This window comes from Dermacentor albipictus, unplaced genomic scaffold (genome assembly GCF_038994185.2).
Source record: "Dermacentor albipictus isolate Rhodes 1998 colony unplaced genomic scaffold, USDA_Dalb.pri_finalv2 scaffold_36, whole genome shotgun sequence".
Classification (NCBI taxonomy): Eukaryota; Metazoa; Arthropoda; class Arachnida; order Ixodida; family Ixodidae; genus Dermacentor; species Dermacentor albipictus.
This window is the reverse complement of record NW_027225590.1, coordinates 954,717-976,932: the sequence shown is the minus strand read 5'-3', so window position 1 is coordinate 976,932 and position 22,216 is coordinate 954,717. Positions and strand designations below refer to the sequence as shown.

The following is a 22,216-nucleotide window of genomic DNA, read 5'->3' as shown; positions in this document are numbered from 1 at the left end:
CATTTCACGAACTTTAGTTCCTTCTGTCTCACCTGGCCACAGCAACATCCGGTAGAGCACGGTCCAGATAATGCAGTGCAACAAAACCCGGAGACCAACGCAAACCTGCCTGCACGGCGCCTTTGCCACGGTACGAAACCTACAGAGCAACACGTGTGAGCGCACAGAACAATAACAAAGCTGCCATTGTGGCCCGAAAGGCGTGACTGCTACAGCAAGAAAGAAAAAAAAAGAGCAAAAAAGAGAAGATACCACGTCCCTTCCTCCACACTTTTCTCCTAGCGCGCGGAGGGGGTAGGGCCTGTCCTCAGTTCCCTTCCTCCATGGGAGGCGGCATTCTTCAAAGCGTGGCACTACTTTAATGCGCTGTGGCGGCTTCGACGGGCACAACTATGTGAAGCTTGTTTAGAAGTGTGAGCTTGCACGCACCACTGCGATTGCTTTTGGTCGAGTCACGGGCGCTGACGCATAGAGAGTGCTGCACGGGGGGCGAAATTCAACTAGCGGGTGGTACGCCTCCCATCTCTCGTTCGCACCGCCTTGATCGCCTCTTGCTCTGCGCGTGTTTGGGCACGTTTCGTACCGCACATGGTGTGTGCGTACATGTGCGTGCGTGGGCGTTTTATTCGAAGGACGATGTACAGTCTGTTTCACACTTAGGGGAAACTTGGAGCGCATTTCATCGCGATACGGTGAGCGCTCGAGTCGGGCGGCGGCAGCAGCTCGCGCAGGCTCAGGTGCTCGAGGGGCGGGGTCTTGAACGGTGTCGTCTGCTACGGCGGCGCGCGCTAGCCGCATTGTCGGGAAGCGTTCAACTGTCAGTTGCAGTGCGTCGATCTCATCATTACTGCGTGAAATGAGCCGGTATACTTTACTAAGCGCTGTGCGACGCTCACAGATATGCCTGAGAGGTAAGTTCATCGCTGAAATGTACAGGGCAGTCATAGACGACGTACTGACTCCATACATGCTTGACGGCCTATTCCTGGAAGGCGTCTATATATTCTAATACGGTAGGCCGCCGATCCACACTGCTCGTGTTGTGCAACAATTGCTGGAAATGCGCGCCGTCACTCTCTTGAAGTGGCCGCCTGAATCCCCGGGCGCCAAATTATTTAAAATGTCTTGGGCTCGTTCAAAGTATCGCTGGCACACCATCCCCTCTATCAGTCGCCCGAGGATAGGCTTCGATCCACCATCATCAGCGAGTGAGACGTGCTGTGAATGAACACATCCCTGATCAAGTCACTTTACACTTCACTGCCTTCCAGGATGAGCGCTGTCATCACTGCCACTGTGGACATGAAGAGATACTAACATAAGTTTGGAGCGTGACGTGTCCAATTCCCCGCCGGCGGGCAGGGTCTGTCTGGTGTAGTGAATGATTGTCGGGAAAAATCACTTCCAGCTCATTGTCCTAACCTAAAACATTCCTTTAATCATATCCGTTTGTTTCATCGTGTTCAACCCCCTAGTCATCATTGTTGAGTGCTTTGTTTTCCTTTCGAGTCAAATAAAGACTGAGCACGTTGCGCGCACATCTTGGTGCGTCTTGTCACTGCTTGTTACGGCAGCACACATGGTGAATAAATATACGTGCACGCGCTCAGTACCGCAGCCTTTCGAAAGAACAAATGAAAGAAGAAAAAAGAAGTTTGTGGAACTCAATTATCGCCAACGGAGGCTGAGAGTTAGGCGTCGCACAACGTTTAGTAAAGAATATCAGCTCAGTTCCCGCAGTGCTGATAAAATCTGTGCACTGCCCCTGACAGTAGCACGCTTCCCGTCAATGCGGCCAGCTCGCGCCGCCGTAGCAGACGACGCAGATCACGACTCCGCCCCTCGAGCATCTGGGCCTGCTCGAGCTGCTTTTGCCGCACGACTCCACTGCTTGCCGCATCGCGATGCAATACGTTCAGAGTTTTCCCCTAAGTGTAAAACAGACTGTACACGCTTCTATTTGCCTCTAAGACGATCGGTACGCTTGACGATAATTTTTATTGCTGCAATGCCGCGAAAGGGCAGGGTCTGCTTAGCCATGTAAGTGACGCTGAGCAGGTAATTAGAAACGACATCGTATGTGCCGTTGGAAAAATCGTTGGCACATATGATGCGGCACATACATACGGCACATACGAGCTAAAGTCATTTTTGCAGTTTCTCACAAAATGTTTGCTACAAATCCGTGTTATGTCTGATGGCGACAACGGACTTCCATCGACACTGCGGAAATAAAATATATTGTTGCATAACAGAAGTACAACATGCGCATACAAATTTAACTAGTACGTCCCCTACAATATAGAATATAGGCAGCAATGTAAATAGCTTGGCCATTTTTTAACAGTGCTCAAGAGACGGAAGTTTAAGGTATTAGTAATCGTTTCTGCTTCAGCAATGCCGGCGCGACCAAGACGTGGGCGTGTATCGTCCAGTAACTCGATCGATCGGTGCAGTGGTGATGCAGGAATGAACTCCGGTCATGTTCAGTCCATCTTGTACATATTTAATTTCTCGACACTCGTGAACTTCGGCCACTGCTAGCGCATTCAACAGAAGTGGTTTCCATTCTTGGGCAGCACAGACACTAACGAAACATGAGAAAAAAGACAGGACAAGCACTGGTCGATCAACTGCAATATTTTATTTAAATAAGAGGATTATGTACCGAGTAACTATTAAATTCATGTGGGTTACCTATAAAAACCGTCATACACTCAGGAGTGATCAATCAACGAGCTTGCTTCGTTTGCTAGTTGTTTACTTCGTTCGGCGCACCGCAGTAATCCATGTCTGTCGTTAGCTTTTTTTCGTACCATTTTCTTGTGAATCGGCAGAATTTCACTGGTGGCATCAACCCTTTCTTGCTCACATTGCTGTCGTGGCAGTTAACAGTACAATAATAATTTCCGGTAATCCGAAGAGGCGGCGTCGCAATAGAGACGTTTCACGTGCTGCGCAAACTGAACGCGGGTGCGATCGTGAAGGGAAGCGGCGGCGGAAACCTACACCCATTGGAGGGCAAATCGTTCCGCCAGGGGAGAAACGAGCGCTGTCATCTAGGATGAGACTTGGCGTGTCGACGTCCATAGTGCAGACGTCCATGTGCGTGTGGACGTCCATAGGGTGGCGAACGCAACAAGTCATTTATTTTTATGCGTTGCCAGTTTTCGTGGCCAATCTTCGTTGTTTTTACGAACGGGGCGTTCTCCGGTAGAAGAGTGTGGCAGAAAAGGCGCTCTATAGAAGGAGACAGGCAAGACGAAAATGAACTCTTGATTTCCATTGTATGAACGAACTTCTGCCTGCTAAAGCCACCACAGCGCCAAACGCAAAAGGGGCGCCTCGTGGCTTCGTTCGGATATCGCCGGCGCGCAAGGAGGAAGCGCGGAAACATGCACGCTTGCAGTCTCGGAGGGACGCGCATGCGTGCAGGCGTCGGTCTAGGCACCTGGGGTTCCCCGCTAATAGGGGAGAAGGGTTGTTTCGCCACGCGCTTGCGCACCATGTACATAGAGAGTCGACTCCTCGAGTCCACGGCTAGGAATTTCGCACGTCGGCACCTCGAACTGCACGACTGAGCACATTGCGCGTTCACTCTATTGTCACAGTAGCTTGTAGCAATATCTGCCATACCACTCCTTCATAACGAGAAACCTCATCATGAGCTCTGTTCACCAAGCCCCTTGGGCTGGCACAGACACCTGGCTGCAGAATTGATCGAGGCATCATGCAAAAGTACAATTCTAGAAAGCACCTAGCAGGTGAATATCTATCACTGGATCTCTGATCCTAATTTCTACTGCCATTGTCAAGTAAAGATGACTTGGGAGGCTGCTGATACTCAGAGCGTTCATTCAGTAACACGCTCAATTCTCAAAAAAAAAAAAAGGCTCACTGATTGTATTGGAGATTGCTATCAATCAGGCAGCCTGTGGGTACAGGCTGCCTGAATGTACAGGTCCGTCCACTTCACCTTGGCCCTGCTCCGCGGGTCGCCAGTGTGTCCGGCGCGGCGGCGCATCGAAGCAAAGCGGCGTTGGTGCACACGGACCGAGGGGAGGCGCTTCGCGTCGTCTGCTACACCGCTGGAGCATGCTGCCTCTTGCTTTGCTGTAAAGTACACTTTGCTAGACTCGGGTAACTGAGCGCCCGAGGCGGCGTGGTGGGAATGCGCAGTTCACTAACTGGAGCATTTTCCAGCTGGTTCGGTCCACAGCTTGTGAACAGCCTGCCTAATCAATATACATTAACAGAAACAAACTTCTCACATAAATCATTTAGCATGTTTTTTATAATTGATGAGGGTGAAAATGCAGTAAAACCTCGTTAAACCGTACCCGTTTAAACAGTAGTTTCGGTTTAAAAGTAGTAAAGTCAATTCCCCGACTCAGGGGCCATTGAACATCATGTATATTGTATCTGCATAAACCGTACCAGCTTATTGCGTACGCATCGTTTAAAACGTAGCGTTTCCACTTTCCCTCGTACAAACACGGCGGTGCGTCGTCTCCATTGGGAGGCCCGGCAGAACAACAAGCCTCAGAGATCGGTACAACGGCCTCCAAGCGCCCTGTGCGTTTGCACGTGAAGCCACATGAACATGAACATCATTTCGACGCCGTGCCAGAGAGCATTGTGGCGTTGTGAAAGCGTGGACTCGCGTCATGGTGAAGCGCATATAAAAAATACGCCGGGTGCTCAGCATAGAAGATCAATTACACATCGTCCGTGCTATTGAATGTGACACGAAGAAGTTGGCGATGACCTGCGACATGGATCTGCTGTTGGCTACAGTGTGTGGCATTTGGAATGCGAAGATTTGGATTGCTCGGCAGCGCTGCTGCGACTGCGAAGTAATGTTGACTACGAGGTTCGACTTATCGCCATCGTTGCCTCTGTTGTTGCCGAAGTGTCGACTGGTGACAGTGATGAGGACGACACGGAAAGTGACACTACGGGCGATTCAGGCCCAACAGTGGCAGAAGCTGCGCGTTACGTCAGCCTCATGAATGCAATCGTCGCAACGAGAACAGGGGTGCGATAACGTAACTATTCTAAACGAAAAGTATTCCGAACTCCGGCACCCGGCAATGAAAAAGGCGCCCCGGGACTTCTGCAGCACTACTGTGCGTGTGCACGGAGAATACGCAACGCCAACGAGGAGGCCAACGTGCGAGTGTTTGCAGAGAGGAGGGGGCTGGCTGAGAAGCTGGCATGCAGCTTCAGTAAGTTGTCATCGTGCTAGGCCGCCGCGGCATCAAACGAAAACAATACTTTTGTCGCGCGAAGTGAATAAATACTGCATGTTTTTTCCCCTCCCATCGCACTTTCTCTGAGTTCTTTTCGACAGGTAAGTGGGTGATCTCACGCTATTTCGGTTAAACAGTACTACCATTTAGTACGTACTTTTTCCGAGCTCCGGCCAACTACGGTTTAATGAGGTTTCACTGTACAGTCATTTTTTCACGCTCTTTACTAGGCTAGGGCTATATTATTTTACTCGAACAGCACTTGGTTTAGTGCTTACCGAGAAACCTATTAGGCAGGCTCTTCTTGGGTGGAGTGGTCATGGGATGAGCCTAGCGTGCCATTTCGCGCATGTATTGAACGAATTCGCTTAATTGACTTTAAAAAACGACCGAAACCCGCAATAAATTTCGCAAAAAGTTAGAGGGCGATTGTTTTGCCACGTGTCATCATGTTTGCCATGGATTTTACCATTGACTCTTTCGGGACCGGGGAAAAAACAGGCAATTCTGATGGGTGTCAAAAATTATTTTTTATTACGAATAGTCATTACGCTATATTGCTGCAATGTTTATCAAAATGTAGCTAATTAGATGCTCTTTCATGCATAAAGAAAGGTTAGACTTAAAAGTGATATATAATATTTTTTAAAAAATCTCAAATTCAAGATTTGCTGAAAGAACAAAATAAAAAAGTTGGAAAAGTCATGGATATAAAAGTGGAAAAACATAATAAAAAAAATTCAAGATATACAAAATGTGCTACAATGCCTCCTTTCTTGCTTGTGAAAATTTGGCACGCGTATCTACAACTGTCTTTTTTTTGTGTGAAATCTAGCTTGCACCAGTGGTCAGCCACTCGGGTCCCACGGTTCTTGTGCCACTCGACGAACCAGTTCCGGGAAGTCGTAAAACACAAGTGAACTTGGCATGTGCTGCAAAAGACATTCGTTTTGAGCTCGATTTTCTTCTGCTCATAGCACAGCTTGCAGTTTCTGCGTTTTGCCACTTTTTCCGGCTTGTGGAGTGCATGTTTTGCGACGGGTGGTGGAGGCGTGTGTGCTTGCTTGGCACCGTCAAGATTCAGAAGCTGCCGAATGAGCTCTTCTCTAAAAGCTAGGTGGTCAAACCCGGCAGTGCGTGCCAGCTCGGGAATCTCTGGGTGCAATGTGGGGTGAGCTTGGAAGAGTATGAAACTCATCACACATGCAATATCGACGCAGTGGAAGAACAGAGTCTTCCACCACCGTACGCTTCTCATGAGAACATTATAATATCCAATCATTTGATCCGATTTATCTACGCCTAGCATGCCAGCATTATAATCGTGGATCAGCAGAGGCTTTGTTACAGATATATGAGTCCAGGAGTTTTGCCTTCTTTCCCTTCTTTTTGCGGTGACCGTGCTCATCATGTAGTAGATTTGCAGTATGAACCGTGCTCATCATGTTGACAACACGCCGGTCTTTCCACTGAAGGTACAGGATGTTCTGATCGCGCAACCATCGAATGTCGCCACGTCGAGCTTTTTTTTCCCACCGTGCATCCTTCAGTTCGGCAGGAAATCCTCGGCGATCCTTGCGTGTGGTTCCGCAAGCCAATGTTTTTCGGCTGAGAAGATGACTGAACAGGCTAGTAGAAGTGTAAAAATTGTCCATAAAGATCCTGTAGCCCTGATCAAGATATCTGTGACACAGCTGGCAAACTACGTCGAAAGCTAAGCCATGGGGCCCTGGCTGCTCACGCTTACCGGTATACACACTAAACTGCACAGTATATCCGGTGCCAGGGTCAGCTAGGACCCACAGCTTGTAGCCCCATTTTGTTACTTTATCTTTGATATACTGTCGGATGCCTGACCGCCCTTTCGATTTCACCATGCGCTCATCCACGGAAAGATCGCGATGTGGCTGGAAAAGATTCGCTGACACTTCGTTCATGTGTTGCAGGAGCCACCACATGTATCGGAGCTTTCCTCTTGAACTTTGAGTGACATCGTCCAAGTCTGCAACTTGCAACATTGCGAGTAGAGCTATGAACCGGCGTCGCCGCATGATCCGTGGTGGGAGCAGACCGCTGTACAGATCTCCTACGTTCCAATACAGCTTCAGCCGAGGAACCTTCACAACGCCCATGTAAATTACGAGTCCGATAAACTTTAGCATTTCACTTGGGGTGACTTCTTCCCAAGATCCATCGGAACAAGCATGCGTTGGTTTTTCCAAAATGTGAGTCCAAGCATACTTGTTCGTGTTGTCACAAATTGTTTCGATCACATTCATCGAGAAAAACAGAAGAAAGAAGTCCAGAGCAGTCAAGAATTTCTTTGATCCGCTTCTGAGCGCCACGCCCACTTCTGCGTCCAAGTACACGCCAGGTTCCCGTCGCGGCGAAAACTCAATCCGCTTCTGCGCTGGCGGCAGCAGATCATTGCCGTAGCTTGTTGAGACCCTATCAAGTAAAGATAAAATAATGAGAACATATAGCGAGCCCGTTCACCTACTCCAGAAAGAAATGAATGTGGAACTATGCTCACCTTCGGCTACTAGATGAAGTCCGTGGCTCATCATCATCCGAATCGGAGTCCGAAATAAAATCGGAGCTGCCGAAGTCGTCTTCAGACTCTTCGCTGCTCGGTTCATCAAAAAAATCCGTTGCCGAAGCAGCGGAATCGCGCGATTGACGGCGTTCTTTTCGAGCGACCGGACGCGAGCACGACGCCATTTTCCACTGCGTCCGCCGCCGCCGCAACGAGAAAATTCTCTCTCGCGTATCGCCACCTGCTGGAAATGAAAGAAACTATGCCGAAACCGAGAGTCTAGTTCCTGACGACCTCCTAGATGGAGCTACATGTCCAAGCACGCGGAAATTTGAACGGGGCAGTGCGCGCAAAACCGTCGATCATATATGATCGATGGCCTATGGGCCGGTCCCGAATGTGTTAAGGAGGGCAATAATGTTACTTCGACAGCAACTAAGAAGTGATATCCGCTGCTTCGCGACTCTCTTATTGACATGTTAATGTCACTGGTAGGAGGGCATGGAGCGCTTTGCGCGATGTAGAAAAGTGCTCTCCCCGGCATAGCAACTGATTTAGCATTACTCCCCCTTTTCATCTTTCTACATCCTATATATATATATATTAAAAAAAAAAACGATTCATTTTTGTGTAAAACACGTTGGTGGGCTAGTTAGTTAGAATCCATGGTAGAGTGTATAAGCGTGACTGGACGAGGACGTAGAAAGAAACAGATACACAGACACAGCGCTTCACTTTCAACTATAGGTTTTATTTTCGCACGCATCGATAAATATATACCGTGTGAGCAGAAATTGGGGAGATTGTAGAGGCCTACGAGATTGCAAAATTTGAGCAAAAGTGCGTAAGCAAGCCTTCGGTGTCACTATCGGAAAAGGAGATATGATTCCTCGGTTTATCTTTGTGACCATTGTAGTACATGTTTTCCCTTGCCTTGCACACGTGTTCGGTTTAACGAACTTCACCACTCAATGTTCTTTTTTTGCTGTTACGTTTGTTTCTGCTCGCACGGTATATATTTATCGATTGGCGAAAATAAAATCTCTAGTTGAAAGTGAAGCACTGTGTCTGTGTATGTTTCTTTCTACGTCCTCGTCCAGTCGCGCTTATACACTCTTATCATTTTTGTTGTCACAGGGTAAAATCACCGAAACGGTGCCGGTCCTTAGACGGCTACTTGACGTGAGAAGTTGCATTCTCATTTAGAGGAATCGTCGGTCAAATATTTGATTACATTGATTAGGTGAAGTAAAGTGTGTGGCGCTGACATTCTTTTGTTTGTTTGTTTGTTTTTTTTCTCCTCGGAGTCAATGCACGCCACATGTGAATGCTGTTGCTGTACGTTTTGTATAAGTAATCGGAGAGGAAATCTATAATCTACATGTCTGTTTTCTAGCTTAAGTTACGTCTTGCTGGGTAATTAAGTCGTTATTTGCTTCTATTTCGTTTCAGTACTTCCTTGGAATAGGCCATATACATATTGTCACTAGCATATAATAATTTGTTAATTGTGCGGTATAAGGTACGAAGTGACACATTGCCTCTGCGTTATGCCATAGATGTGGGCATCGGATGAATTTGGAGAGTAGGAGGAATTGATTTTTCTTTTTTTTTAGGGGGTAGGAGGTGGAGGCTGCGCTGAGTGGGTAAAACCCAAATATGAATACAGCACAGGAACCCTTGCCACGGACAAGCAATGCTGTTGCCGTCGTGGGGAAGTGGCCGGTCCGTGTGTTGGACGAATGCGGCCACAATATTTAAACCGGCGGTCATGAGGCTGGCACGGTGTCGTCTGCTGACAGCATGCTCGTGGTCGTCAAACTGGCTCGCCATTTGTAACAGCCAAGCCAGATTGCTGTGGTCGGGCCAGTCTACTTTTTAACTGACCATAGGCGTCAGCTCGATCTAACACCGAGCTCCCCCCCCAACCTCCTTTTTTTGCTTTTTTTGTCCACACTATGCGGAGAAGTCTTCGGACATCTACCACATCATGTGGGCCTGCCCACCTAACCCAGCTATTGCTCCTCACTCCAAGCCCACTCAGGAGGACTGGGAGGCGGCCCTGCTCGGCTGCTATGACTTGCAGGCCCAAACGGCCTTGGTCGAGCGCGCCTGGGCAGCGGCCGATGCACGCCACTGGGGACCCTTACTAGGGATCCCACCTAGTATGTTAAGGGCCATGCCCTCAAGGATTGGCTCATGCATACCTCCATGTGCTTGTCTTCTGAGAGCAATAGACGAGGCAACCTAAAGTTTGCCCGCGCGCCACCAGCGCCGAATGCTCCCCTAGCGGACCAGTGGAAGTTTCGAAGATCGTCGCTGCGCGAGCGTGCCTGTGTTCTGTTCGGCGGGAGTGCTCGTGCTGGCTCGGGCGCGTTGTTTTTTCGATGGCGAGTGCGACCTCATCAGCCAGGAAAGGTGGTACGTAATACTGCTGTGTTGTTGATTGCCACAACAGCCTCGAAAACACAAAAGGTCAAACGCCGCCTGTGAAATTCTACAGATTTCCGTGGAAGTGGTACGAGAAGGACAGTATGGATAACTGCAGTGCGCCGAGTCAAGTACCATACTTTCATATTCGCGTGCAATATCGCGGCCGCTCAATGAAAACAGAATAATGATATTCCTGTTTTTAGCGCGCAACCGTTTGTTTCGTCGTGCCGCGTTGTTGAATTGTGTTGACATCCGCCGCTTGTTAGCGGTAAATGCATGCGTGTTTCGTCGCTGAGCTCGACGACGCGAACTCGCTTCCCGGCCACCGTGGCCGCATTTCGATAGGGGCGAAGTGCAAGAACACCCTTGTTACCGTGTGCTTTGATTTTTGTGCGCGTTAAAGAACCCCCGCAGGTAATAAGTATTCCTGAGACATGTGAATCCTGAAAACACTCTTTACTGCACTATTTTCTCTCGTGACCAAGCAGAGCTGATTAACCTGTGCAATAAAGGTGGAATCACAAAATATGCGCCGTTGCCCGCAAGTACGCAATTCTCGATTTGTTATACGTAGAGCAGACAAGCATAGGCGTAGCCATGGGGGCATTTAATCCCCCTCTCTAAATAGGTTATATATAAACACACGCTCGCGAATATTGGGGGGCTGGAACACCACCTCTCGCTCGCCCTAAATGAGCTGTGCCCCAGCAGAGAAGCGCAAAAGGTATAGCTGATGTAACACAGCTGCAAAGAAAATATTCTTGTAATAATTTATTGGGCAAGTGAGTAGGCTTTGATGATCTTTTAATCAGAGAGCAGCGTCGGAAGATGCAGGCAACGGATCGCATTTTAAGTATTGAACTTTCAACACGTGATATGTCAAATGCAACCTCGCATTGACACTGGTTCAACGCAAAAACAACCATGCTTCGCGAAGCGAAGACATCGATAACGCTTGCCGTTGTTCGCTGACAGCTCCGCGCAGATCAGAACGAACACAAACGTGTAATTTACTAATGCTCCAGCCAAGAAATTGAGCAGCAAAAGGTGGAAGCACAAAATGAGAGCAGCCGTGTGCGCGCGCTCAGCTACCGAGGAAACTAACGGCAATCGTCACCGTCCCTGCACATCTCTGCAAGTATGCATGACCGCTTCGTGCCTGCATCATATAGAAATAAAAGTGGCTAAACTTCTGAACTTTGTGCATACCTCTAACTCCACGTCGTATACGATCTTGTCGGACACCTGTGACACGCACTTGGCTTTCACTGTCACATCACTGTCCACGATTTGTTCAACGCCGTACACGTGCGGAAGCAGACGCTCCTTTTTCGTGAGGTTGCCGCCACGAAAAAAAATCTGTCGGCGTCGGCAACCTTCTTGAAACCGCATTGCCATCTTTGCATCGCTGTTGCGCAAGCCGGCGATCTGCCACCGTTGAAAACGGAGCGCAGTGAGAACGAGCGGCGAAGAAACGCGCGGGCGGAACGATGTAATCAAAGCGGAGACCGCGCCGCGGCACGACCGCGCTGCATCATGTTCCCACATTGGGGGCTCTGTCAAGAGGCGCAGGAGCGCCGCCTAGCCATGGTTTTCTTATCTATAAATGTTTTCACCACCACCACTAACAACAAATAAAGAAAGCCATATATGTGAGCTTTTGATTTATTCCAAAATGGCACTAGCAGAGAGTGTAGTTGTCGAGTTACGTGCGCTGAAGATCATGCGCGGTTTGTCCCCAATTTCAAGGCCAACGTTTGCAGATTCAAACTATGCGGTATTTTGTTACAAAATTTCGGAGATAGGTGCAGAAACGCGTCGGGAACGTGGAAAATAAGAATTGAATATTTGAATTTTGGCCTGATTTTCGTTCCCAAAGACCTGTGTCCCCCCTTAAGGTCAGTAAGAGACATGCATTCATTTTTCAAACTACCCAATTTTTCTAACGTTTTCGCAGCCCCTAGGGAGTACGAAAAATCGAACGTTGACTGTACAACTGACGAAGAGAATGCTTCAAATGGTCTGTGGGGCAAACGCGCTGCTGAAGGAGGACGAGAACACAAGGGACTTAGGCATTGAGGAATGAACCGGAAAGGAAGTGTGCTGTCGCTTCTTTGAAGGAGCTTGAGCTCAAGAAAACAAAAGTGCTGACTGACGCCGAGATGCAGGTGTCCCTCATCCAAACCAAACTAAACTCTTTAAAGCAGTGAAATACAACGCTGAGGCGTTGCGTGCGGGTTGATTGTCAGGACAGTTAAGATTGACGTACCAGCTGTTGAGAGAGAATCTCGCTTATGACAAAGTTTGGGCATTATACCAATGAGCTTGCTATCAGGTGATAGAAATAGCTGATATCCCCTTCAGTTACAGTGTCCACGTTTGTGGGCACCACCTATTTTTACCATTTCTGTGCAGTGAGAGGAATGAATAGAATACAAACATTAACCTTAGGGTATATTGAACATTCTGATAACATAAATTACTTTCATTTTACTTCTGAGGGATATGTATCATTACAGAGTACCGCTTTGGTGAAAACATGACTGCGTTTTACGTGACGTTTGACGTGGGGCATGCTGGTAGCAACCTCGCAATGTTTTTTTTTTCTTTCTTGAAATGCTTGAGGCCAATGAATAACTTGCTCATGTAATTGAGCGGGGGATTTAATGCTTTCTATGAAGAAATGTAGCATGACTGACTTTACAATATTCAAATATTTAGTTACTCTAATTATGATGTCTCATCATAAAATGCTCAGTCATTATACCGTATTGGTTTACTTTCAGTGGAGTCTAGCACCTTCTATGTTTCACACACGTATCAACAGTTAGTCATAATTCTTGACTGAAGGGGATATTTGAAAATATTAGTTTCTGTTTGCATTACTTTATTATTCGTATTTGAAAATGTTCGACTCTATTTGCAATGAATTTTACAATTTTTTTCAAAGATATGCAATGCGAATTTTACTACCCCTCCCTTCTGATTTCTTTTTGAATAAAATCTTTTGCTACTCCCGACTTCAAACTGGATTAAGTCAGTTCTTTTTTTATTTTTTAGCATGATTACTAGAAAGTGACAGCATTGGGGAATATGTTGTCCTGTGTCCGTGACATAAAACAATGTTCTGTGTTATTTTTAATCTGTGCTTGTGGCAGTGAAAATAACTGCAACAAGAGGGAAAATTTTTGTTATTTGGTGAGCTTTTCAATGTGTTTCCTCAGTGCTGACGTGAAAAATGTAAGTTTCAACGACTCGGTTACTTCTACCAAAATGTTTTCGTTGGCCTTTCTGGAGAAGGCAGATTTGAAAATTTGTGCCAATAGCATGGCCCTCGTGAATAAATCTTGTGCTCCACTGCTGTGCAGGGACACACCACTTGCCAATGGCCTGTGATGAAAAGCTTTTGCGTGTCATCTGAACCGGTGGCAGCAAAATCGGTGGCGCCGTTTTTCATACCACCATGCATGATCTGTGAATGGCTTTTCTGATGGCTTCTATTGTGTAATGGGAGTGCCTTAGGCTTTAGAGAGTTTTTCTTTCCACCCCTGGAATAGAGCTAGTGGGGCTGATAGTGTAAATAAATGAAGTGAGCCAGCTTGGGCAGTATGTACTGCATGTAGTGAGCCTTGCTGTGTTGTCATGCTGTGCAGCTGCGCAAGGTGACCGAACAGATCAGCCTGCTAGCGGCTGAGAGCCGCAAGAAGGACAAGAAAAAGAAGAAGAAGAAGGCCAAGCGGGACAAGGGTGCTGTGGTTGGTGATGTGGTTGAACCCAAGGAAATCAAGATGGAGGCTGAGCCTCCAGCAACTGTGGCACCTCCTGCCTCAGAAGCAGCCTTGGGCACGACGCCCACCACCCCTGTGGCTGTGACCAAGACGCTCAAGGCCTCCAAGGGGGCCAAGGGTGCCAAGGGGCTGGCAGCCACAGCCACAACAGGTGCAGGGGCCACTGCCGCTGCGGCGGCGGCGGGGGGGGCAGCCACGGGCAGCGCTAAATCTGGCGGGGGCCAGCAGAAGCGGCAGCGGTCGAACAGCAAATCGTCCAAAAAGAGCAAGAGCCTGCCGGCCTTCGACAGTGAGGATGAGGACAACGCCAAGCCCATGTCGTATGATGAGAAGCGTCAGCTCAGCCTTGACATCAACAAGCTTCCCGGTGAGTGCAGTTGAAATGCATTGTTAGGACAACAGTCACAGTATAGCCTACTATTAACCCCTTACTGCAGGATGTATCGTATGTGATACAAATAAGATACTTCTAGCAAGGCAGACTCGAAAAGAAAATCCTACACATTTACCTGGAATCCGTCCTCTTTAGCAGGGAGTCATTTTTCCTTTACTGCAGCAGCTCGCCGCGCAGCGTTCGCAGTTAGGCAGGTTGTTTTGACAACTTATACACTTGAAATGCAGCATGCTGTTATGGGTTCTGTCTGAAGGAGGTCAGAGGTTTGCTTCCCCATGAAAGAACAAGTTTAGGGGCAAGATAGTGTATGGGCTTTACTCTTTTTTTTTTAGCACCATAATTGGTGCAGAATAGGTAACAAGCATTTGATATGCCGCATTTTTAACGCAAGTTACAGCAGTAACAAATCTCCAAAGAAGGTTATCTTTTCTTTTGTGTCAAACTGCTTGTCATTTAGGCTTGCTGTTGATTCGTATTTCATTATAAAACTGCTAATGACTGTGCAAAGCAATGATTAACATGAAACCAAGCACTGTAAATAGCTTGGCCTAGGTATGGATGCATATAATGAGCTAATCAAGGATGTCATCAAATTTAAGGAAACTTTTGCTAGCTAGAGCTGTGGAAAATTCACTTCCTTTCTTAAAGCATTTTCAAGTTTTTCAGTGGTGATATTTTTTAATGAGAGAGCATCACATGGCGAATTGTGGGACCCTGCTCTCATCGGAAAGCTGTGGCAGAAAAACTGCACACAAATTAAATTGTCTTTGTCTTTAAAAATAGTGTCCACAGTGAGGATTCAATCCACTGCCACTGCTACCGTTCCGTAGGCAAGTGTGCTAATAACCACTGCGTCACCGTTGCAGCAGGCGACAGTGATGAATATCTTAAAGGCTGTGCACCTGGTTGAGCTCTGCCTGGCGGGCAATTGCGCACTAGATGGCACATGATAGGAGTAGGGCCACTGTTGTGTTTTCATCACTCTGCCTTTCACATTGTTGGGGGGATGCACCTTGCCTCGCTGCAGCAGCTCGCTTTGCAAGTTTTGCTGAATTGCAAAGGTCTCGTACATTTAAACCTTTAATATAACGAAGTTGGTAAAATCGGCAATTTGCTTCATTATATCAAAATCCTGTATTAAAATTCAACCTTTCATGCAATTAAGTACAGTTGTCGGTCTATTTTTCTTTCGCGCGAAAGGGCTGCAGAATTTTTCGAATTACCGGGCAATCGAAAAAAGCAAATTTGAACGAGAAAATAATTCATTTTGATGAATTGTGGAGTCTGCGACGAAGTATGCGCTTTTATGCCACATCGACGATATCTTCACATCAGTGGTACAAATTAATCGAAGCCAGCCATGCTCTCGCATGCACTCCGCCCCCGTGGCTGGTAGTGTCTCCTGCACTGGGACAACTCTATCAGGAAAAGTGTCAGCAGTGGGGAGCGAATGCTTCATCTGTCTCTTGCTCCAACGGGTCACCAAAACTCCGGATTACGCAAACTCCAATATTAAATGCGCGTGAAAACACTTTACGTGATGCCACACAGTCTCGGCATGCTCTCTCTTTGCACACGCGGCAGATTACCCCCAAAGCAGGGTGCGTCGCTGCGTATGCGCTCGGCCGCACTTGCAGTCATGTGCAGCCACAGCCGAGATGTGGGCTAGAAATCGCGAGTACACCAATTTAACCTCACGCACGCACGCCTCATCACGTTTCCGCGAGTTCGCTCCCCTACCAATGTTTCCCCCCTGCTCGCGCAAGAAGGAGGCACTCGTGCGTGAAGCCACCATCTTTCTTTCTCACCTGTGCACATTTTCTCTCATACCTAAAGTGCGCAGCGTGTGATAGGACCTTATTGCACTTGGACTTTATACAGAACATGATGCAGCTTTACTTCGGTGGTCGCACTTGTCGCGCCTTGCACAATTTAAGAGGTGCGTTTGCGAGAAGCCGCTTGAAATTCAATAATTTGACCTTATGCGATTCAAGAAGTTTCCATTTATTGCCTCGGCATTCCTTTGTGTACGAAGCGAAATTTCTTTATATTGAAATTGCATACAAACACATCTCATCATATTGAGGTTCTAATTACATGGTGTTCTATGGAAACAAGGTTTTGAAAAGTTCGTTATATACCGTATTTACTCGCATAATGATCGCACTTTTTTTGTCAGAAAAATTGACGCAAATTCAGGGGTGCGATCATTACGCGGGTTAAATTTACCGCGAAAAAAAAAAATTTTTTTTTTCGCCCCGCGTTTGCTGCGGGATGCGAGATTGCGGGTGCGGGACACCAAAACAAAAATGGCGGCCGGCGGAGCAAGCCGAGCGCGCCGAACGCGATTTTTTTTTCTTCTCGTGAGTACATTACGTGTATTGAAACAGTTTCTTCCGTATCAGTGATGAATAATATCGTTAATATCGGCAAGTTTGCGGCAGTAACGTAGCCATGTCCACTTTGAGGGGACAGAAACAGGTGTGCGCGCTTAGCTGCCAGTGACATAGAAATGCATGGGTGACGTGCTGCGGAAACTGCGACATCTGTCTTCACTACTATCCTAATACGGCACGTTTCCGCTAAGGGTGGGCGAATATCTTAGCTGTGTTACAAGCGTCGGCGTATGAATAGGGTGCACTTTTATATTATCAGAGTAAACGTGGCTACTATCATTGCCGCGCGCGATTTGTTGCGTGCTCACGAGTAGAAAAGCAGATGAAAAGAGTCGAAATGCGCCTTTAATGTTTTTGTTGAGATCAACCATTATAAAGCCAACCCATAATAAAGGCAAGTTTGGTTGTACCTCATTTTGTAATAGATGTGCGGAAAGTGACGAAAGTAATGAAATGAGGCATCTACTTAAGAATGTTTGGTGCGTGCAGGCCGCTTGGCTTGTCTTGAAGAGTCGTTCGCGTAGCATTCGACAGATGGTAAGCGCGATCATTATTAGCTAGACTTAGCACACGACATATCGCTGCGGCAAGTTTGGGGTGCGATCATTACGCGGGGAATAAAAAAAATCGAATTTTGACGACAAAATTTAGGGGTGCGATCATTACGCGAGTGCGATCATTATGCGAGTAAATACGGTACTTTGTTATATCAAGGTTTAAGAGGGGACCCTGTGCCTGAAAACTTCTTTAAATTCTTTGTCGATATTGATTAAACTTGCAGAGTTTATGTGTTTCAATGTGCTAGTTTTAAATATACATCTAGTTATTTTGCAGAGTAAATCACTTTCCAGAAATTGAAGAAATAGAGCATTATTGCATAATTTGCTTGGAGGTAAGCTATCTACCAAACTATACATTGCATAATAAATAAATAAAATGCTGAGGGTGTCTACCAACCGGGAAAACAGGGAATTATCAGGGATTTTGAGTAGTCAGGGAAAACTCGGGACATTTGGGCTGCTATCAGGGAAAATTAGCTTTAATTTTATTGAAAGGTCAAAAGCCGCGTTAATGCTGGTTGACTAACGGACAGGAATCGTAATGAATCGTCTTTGACGTCCTGTCGTAGGCTGGAGGAGTTGCCAGTGTACAGTGAATGACCGACTTTCCGGATTCCCGATAATTTGGACGGCTTCGCGGCACCACCACACCTCATAGAGTCACTGTATCAGAACGTCTGAAATTTTGGACTCGAGAACTCTTCGCCGTCCAATTTTCTGGACGTTTTGCCGTGACCGCAGGTCTGAAATGGCATTAATCAAAGCCACCACTGCTGCCATTTTAATTACCTTGCCGCCTGGAATCGGCGCTCTCGCACGCAGATTTGCTGGTAGCCGTAGCCACCACTGCGGCAACGCTAGACTTAGCTGCTTTGACGTTCGCTATGAAGCTTCTTGACGTTGGTTGCCATGTTTTTTATTGAAAGAATTCGCTGCTGTCAGCAATGACACGGACTCCGCCTTTGTAGAACTCATAATTGGCTTAGAAGCTTGGAAAGCATAATGCGTTGCATAACGCTGGTTTCCAAAAGTCAGCTTTGCCTCATAGCATTCGCAAAAGCTTTGCAGTGAAGCATAACTAGCATGGAAAGAGGCTATTGCAGCGGGACACAGTATGTATTCCTTAATTGTACCTGCATGCACCCGGTATTTCCTGTCACTGTATGAGCGCCGATGTGCCTAATACGTGTACCAACAGGCCTTCAGAGTGTTTTTTAATGTGCCTGTGGCGGTTTGAGCTCTTAAGGGCAGTAAATGACATGCATTTATGTTTTCCAACTGGCCGATTTTTTGGACGTTTCGTGGCTCCTATTGGAGTTCGAAAAATCGGACGTGTATTGTGCAACTGACCAAGATGATGTTCCCCTCACGACGAGGACGAGAACAGAAAGGACCGACGCACTGAGGAATTAATGGAAAAGGAAGTGTGCCGCCGCCGTTTTGAAGGAGCTTGAGCTCAAAAAACAAAGTGTTAGCTGATGCCAAGATGCAGGTGTCCCTCATCCAAACCAAAATAAACTCTTTACCAGCAGTGAAACACAACACTGAGGCATCGTGCGTGAGCTGTGAATATGTCAGTACAGTTGAGGTTGACTTACGAGCTGTTGAGAGAGAATCTCAAATGTGGGAAAGCTTGGGCCTCGTACCAATGAGCTTGCTATCAGTTGATAGAAATAGCTCATATTCGAAAATATTTGCTTCTGTATGCATCTCCTTTTTATTCGTATTTGAGAATGTCCGACTCGATTTGCAATTCTTTTTGAAGTCATTTTTTTTGTTGTGCCTTTTACTAACCGCTCCCTTCTATTCTCTTTTTGAGTAACATAAACACTACTTAGTATTCAAATTGGGCTAAGTTGTTTTTCTTTAAATTTGTCGTATTCTTGGTTATTCTTGGTATATGGTTTCAGCCCGTTTGACATAAAACATAGTTCTGCATCACTCAGGGAATTTTGCAAAGGCAGTCAGGGAAAACCTGGAAAACTCTGGGAATGTGGAAATGTCAATTTGGTAGACACCCTGATGCTATTCACAGCGTGCTTGGAAAAAGTATTCAAGCTATTAAACTGGGAGTAAGGAATAAGCCACGACGGCGAATATCTTGGCAACGTTCGGTTTGCCAATGACATTGTTCTATTCAGCAACACCTCAGACGAGTCGCAATAAATGATTGAGGACCTTAACAGAGAGAAAGTGTGAGAGGGGGGTTGAAGATTAATATGCAGAATTCAAAGATAAAGATAAATTGCGGGGCAAAGGAAAAAGAGTTCAGGATCGCCAGTCATCCTCTAGAGTCTTGGAAGGAGTTAGTATATTTACCTAGGTCATTTAATCACAGGAAACCCCTTATTCTTTATTCATTCTTTATTTGCTGTATTCACTGATTACCCCGCTTAGCCTGAAGGTCCTGTAGCAGGGGTTTACAATGTCGAAAAAAAAAAAGAAGCACATCTTCATTGACACAGCACACTTGCTGACTTGATAGGCGATTCCATTCGCTAATCGAACGAATAAAAATGAATTAGCTTAAATATTAGTTCTAGTGTGGTATTCTAAAATATTGAATTGATGATCAGTAGGTGCAGAGACATAATGAGACCTGTGTAAGTATATTTCCTTTCGTATGCTGGTTTTACGATGAAATATTTGATAAAGCATTTTCGGTCTCAATTTTTTTCAGCGAGAGGAAATAATTTCCCATCCTATTTCATTTTTCATTTTGGTACAGCTATCAGTTCTCGAGTACCGGCATAAGACAAACCTTGCTGCTCTGTTCTGGATTTTGTCAAGTTACTGTGTTTTTGTGTTTGTGTTTATTTGGTGTGTTTTTGGCCAAGGTTCCACATGGCACAAGCATATTCGAGCATTGGTCGAACGTATGTAAGGTAAGCAGTTTATTTCAAAGAAGGCGGCGTGCGTCAGATTTCGCTGTACAGTAAAACCTCGTTAAACCGTACCCGCTTAAACAGTAGTTTCGGTTTAAAAGTAGTAAAGTCAGTTCCCCGACTCAGCGGCCATTGAACATAATGTATTTTGCATCCGCATAAACCGTACCAGCTTATTGCATACGCATCGGTTAAAACATAGCGTTTCCACTTTTCGTCGTGCAAACACGGTGGTGCGTCGTCTTCATCGGGCGGCCCGGCAGAACAACAAGCCTCGGAGATCGGTACAACGGCCTCCAAGCGCCCTGTGCGTTTGCACGTGAAGCCGCATCAACATCAACATCATTTCGACGCCGCATGGACGCCGTGCCAGAGAGCGTTGCGGCGTCGTGCAAGCGAGGACTCGCGTCATGCCGAAGCTCGGATAAAAAAGACGCCGGGTGCTCAGCATAGAAGAAAAATTAGACATCGTCCGTGCTACCGAACGTGACATGAAGAAGTCGGCGCTGGCCCGCGACGTGGATCTGCTGTTGACTACAGTGTATGGCATTTGGAATGCGAAGTTGCTCGGCAGCGCTGCTGCGACTGCGAAGTAATGTTGACTACGAGGTTCGACTTTTCACCATCGTTGCCGCTGTTGTTGCCGAAGTGTCAACTAGCGACAGTGATGAGGACGACATGGAAAGCGACAGCACGGGCTATTCAGGCCCGACAGTGGCAGAAGCTGCGCGTTACGTCAGCCTCGTGAATGCGATCGTCGCAAGGAGAACAGGGGCGCGATAACGTAACTATTCCAAACGAAAAGTTTTCTGAACTCGGGCACCCGGCAATGAAAAAGGCGCCCCGGGACTTATGCAGCACTACTGCGCGCTTGCACGGAGAATACGTAGTGCCAACGAGGAATCTGCCGTGCGAGTGTTTGCTGAGAGGAGGGGGGCTGGCTGAGAAGCTGGCACGCAGCTTCAGTAAGTTTGAGGCCGCGGTCGTCGTGCTAGGCCGCCGCGACATCAAACGAAAATAACACTTACGTCCCGCGAAGTGAATAAATACTGCATGTTTTTTCCCCTTTCATCGTACTCTCTCTGAGTTCCGTTTTCGACAGGTAAGTGGGCGATCTCATGCTATTTCGCTTAAACAGTACTACCGTTTAGTACGTACTTTTTCCGAGCTCCGGCCGACTACGGTTTAACGAGGTTTCACTGTATAAAGTTAAGGGTCCTGGCGGCCTTAGCAACAACTGTATCAACGGGAGCATTCCATGAACAGTCGACTGATAATGTCACACCTAAGTAATTATAGTGGAATTTTTTCTTCACTGTGTTATTGCTGATGACACACTCACAGGTTAGCCCATGTTTCTTACGTGTAAATGTAACATGAACGCATTTTTTAGTATTTAAGTTCACTTTTCATCTCGAATGCCATTCAAGAACACATAAGTCGCCTTGTAATAGGGCAACGTCGTCATCTTATCTAATTTTCCTCTACAAGATGCCGTCATCGGGAAACAATCATAAACTAGAGTTAATTCCTGAACAAATGTCATATATATATATATATATATATATATATATATATATATATATATATATATATATATATATATATATATATATATATATCGAATTATTGCGTATATCGAACACTTTCTATATCACGTGGAAAATCGCATGCATTTTAAATTTTTTATTTCGAACGGGACCGGATGTAAAATAGATATATCGAACTCCGCCGCCCCAGACGAAGTGTGCTCTGTTGACAGGAGGCGAGCTTTCCCGCAACACTCTCAAAGATAGCGGCGGCGCGATGGGCGTTTCAGACTGCTGCGTACGACAGCTGCCCACATCTGTTGCGCCGAGGGTGCCATTTGAACGTAGCGGCGTACGCACGCGGCGGCTTGGCGTGGCCGTGGCTTGGCCAGGTTGGCTAGTTTGACAACATCAACAACACGTCCGTCTCGGTGCTGCCGTTT

The 22,216-nt window shown here is 46.7% G+C and overlaps 2 protein-coding genes across 14 annotated transcripts in view; one reads left to right on the top strand and one right to left on the bottom strand.

Annotated features, from left to right (window-relative positions):
* The window catches only part of LOC139052803 (bromodomain-containing protein 3-like), a 253,023-nt gene that overhangs the window by 120,580 nt on the left and 110,227 nt on the right, over positions 1 to 22,216 (top strand). For all 13 annotated transcript variants that reach the window (XM_070529934.1, XM_070529928.1, XM_070529935.1 and 10 more), the window contains one exon: positions 13,875 to 14,376. In XM_070529934.1, coding sequence (XP_070386035.1) covers positions 13,875 to 14,376 — 502 coding nt within the window. The remainder of the gene's footprint in view (positions 1 to 13,874; positions 14,377 to 22,216) is intronic.
* LOC139052804 (piggyBac transposable element-derived protein 4-like) lies at positions 6,569 to 7,988 on the bottom strand. The gene is made up of 2 exons (XM_070529939.1): positions 7,786 to 7,988; positions 6,569 to 7,700 (listed from the first exon to the last, which is right to left on the bottom strand). Exons 1-2 carry the CDS (start codon positions 7,971 to 7,973, stop codon positions 6,569 to 6,571), a joined length of 1,320 nt encoding a protein of 439 aa, XP_070386040.1. The 5' UTR covers positions 7,974 to 7,988.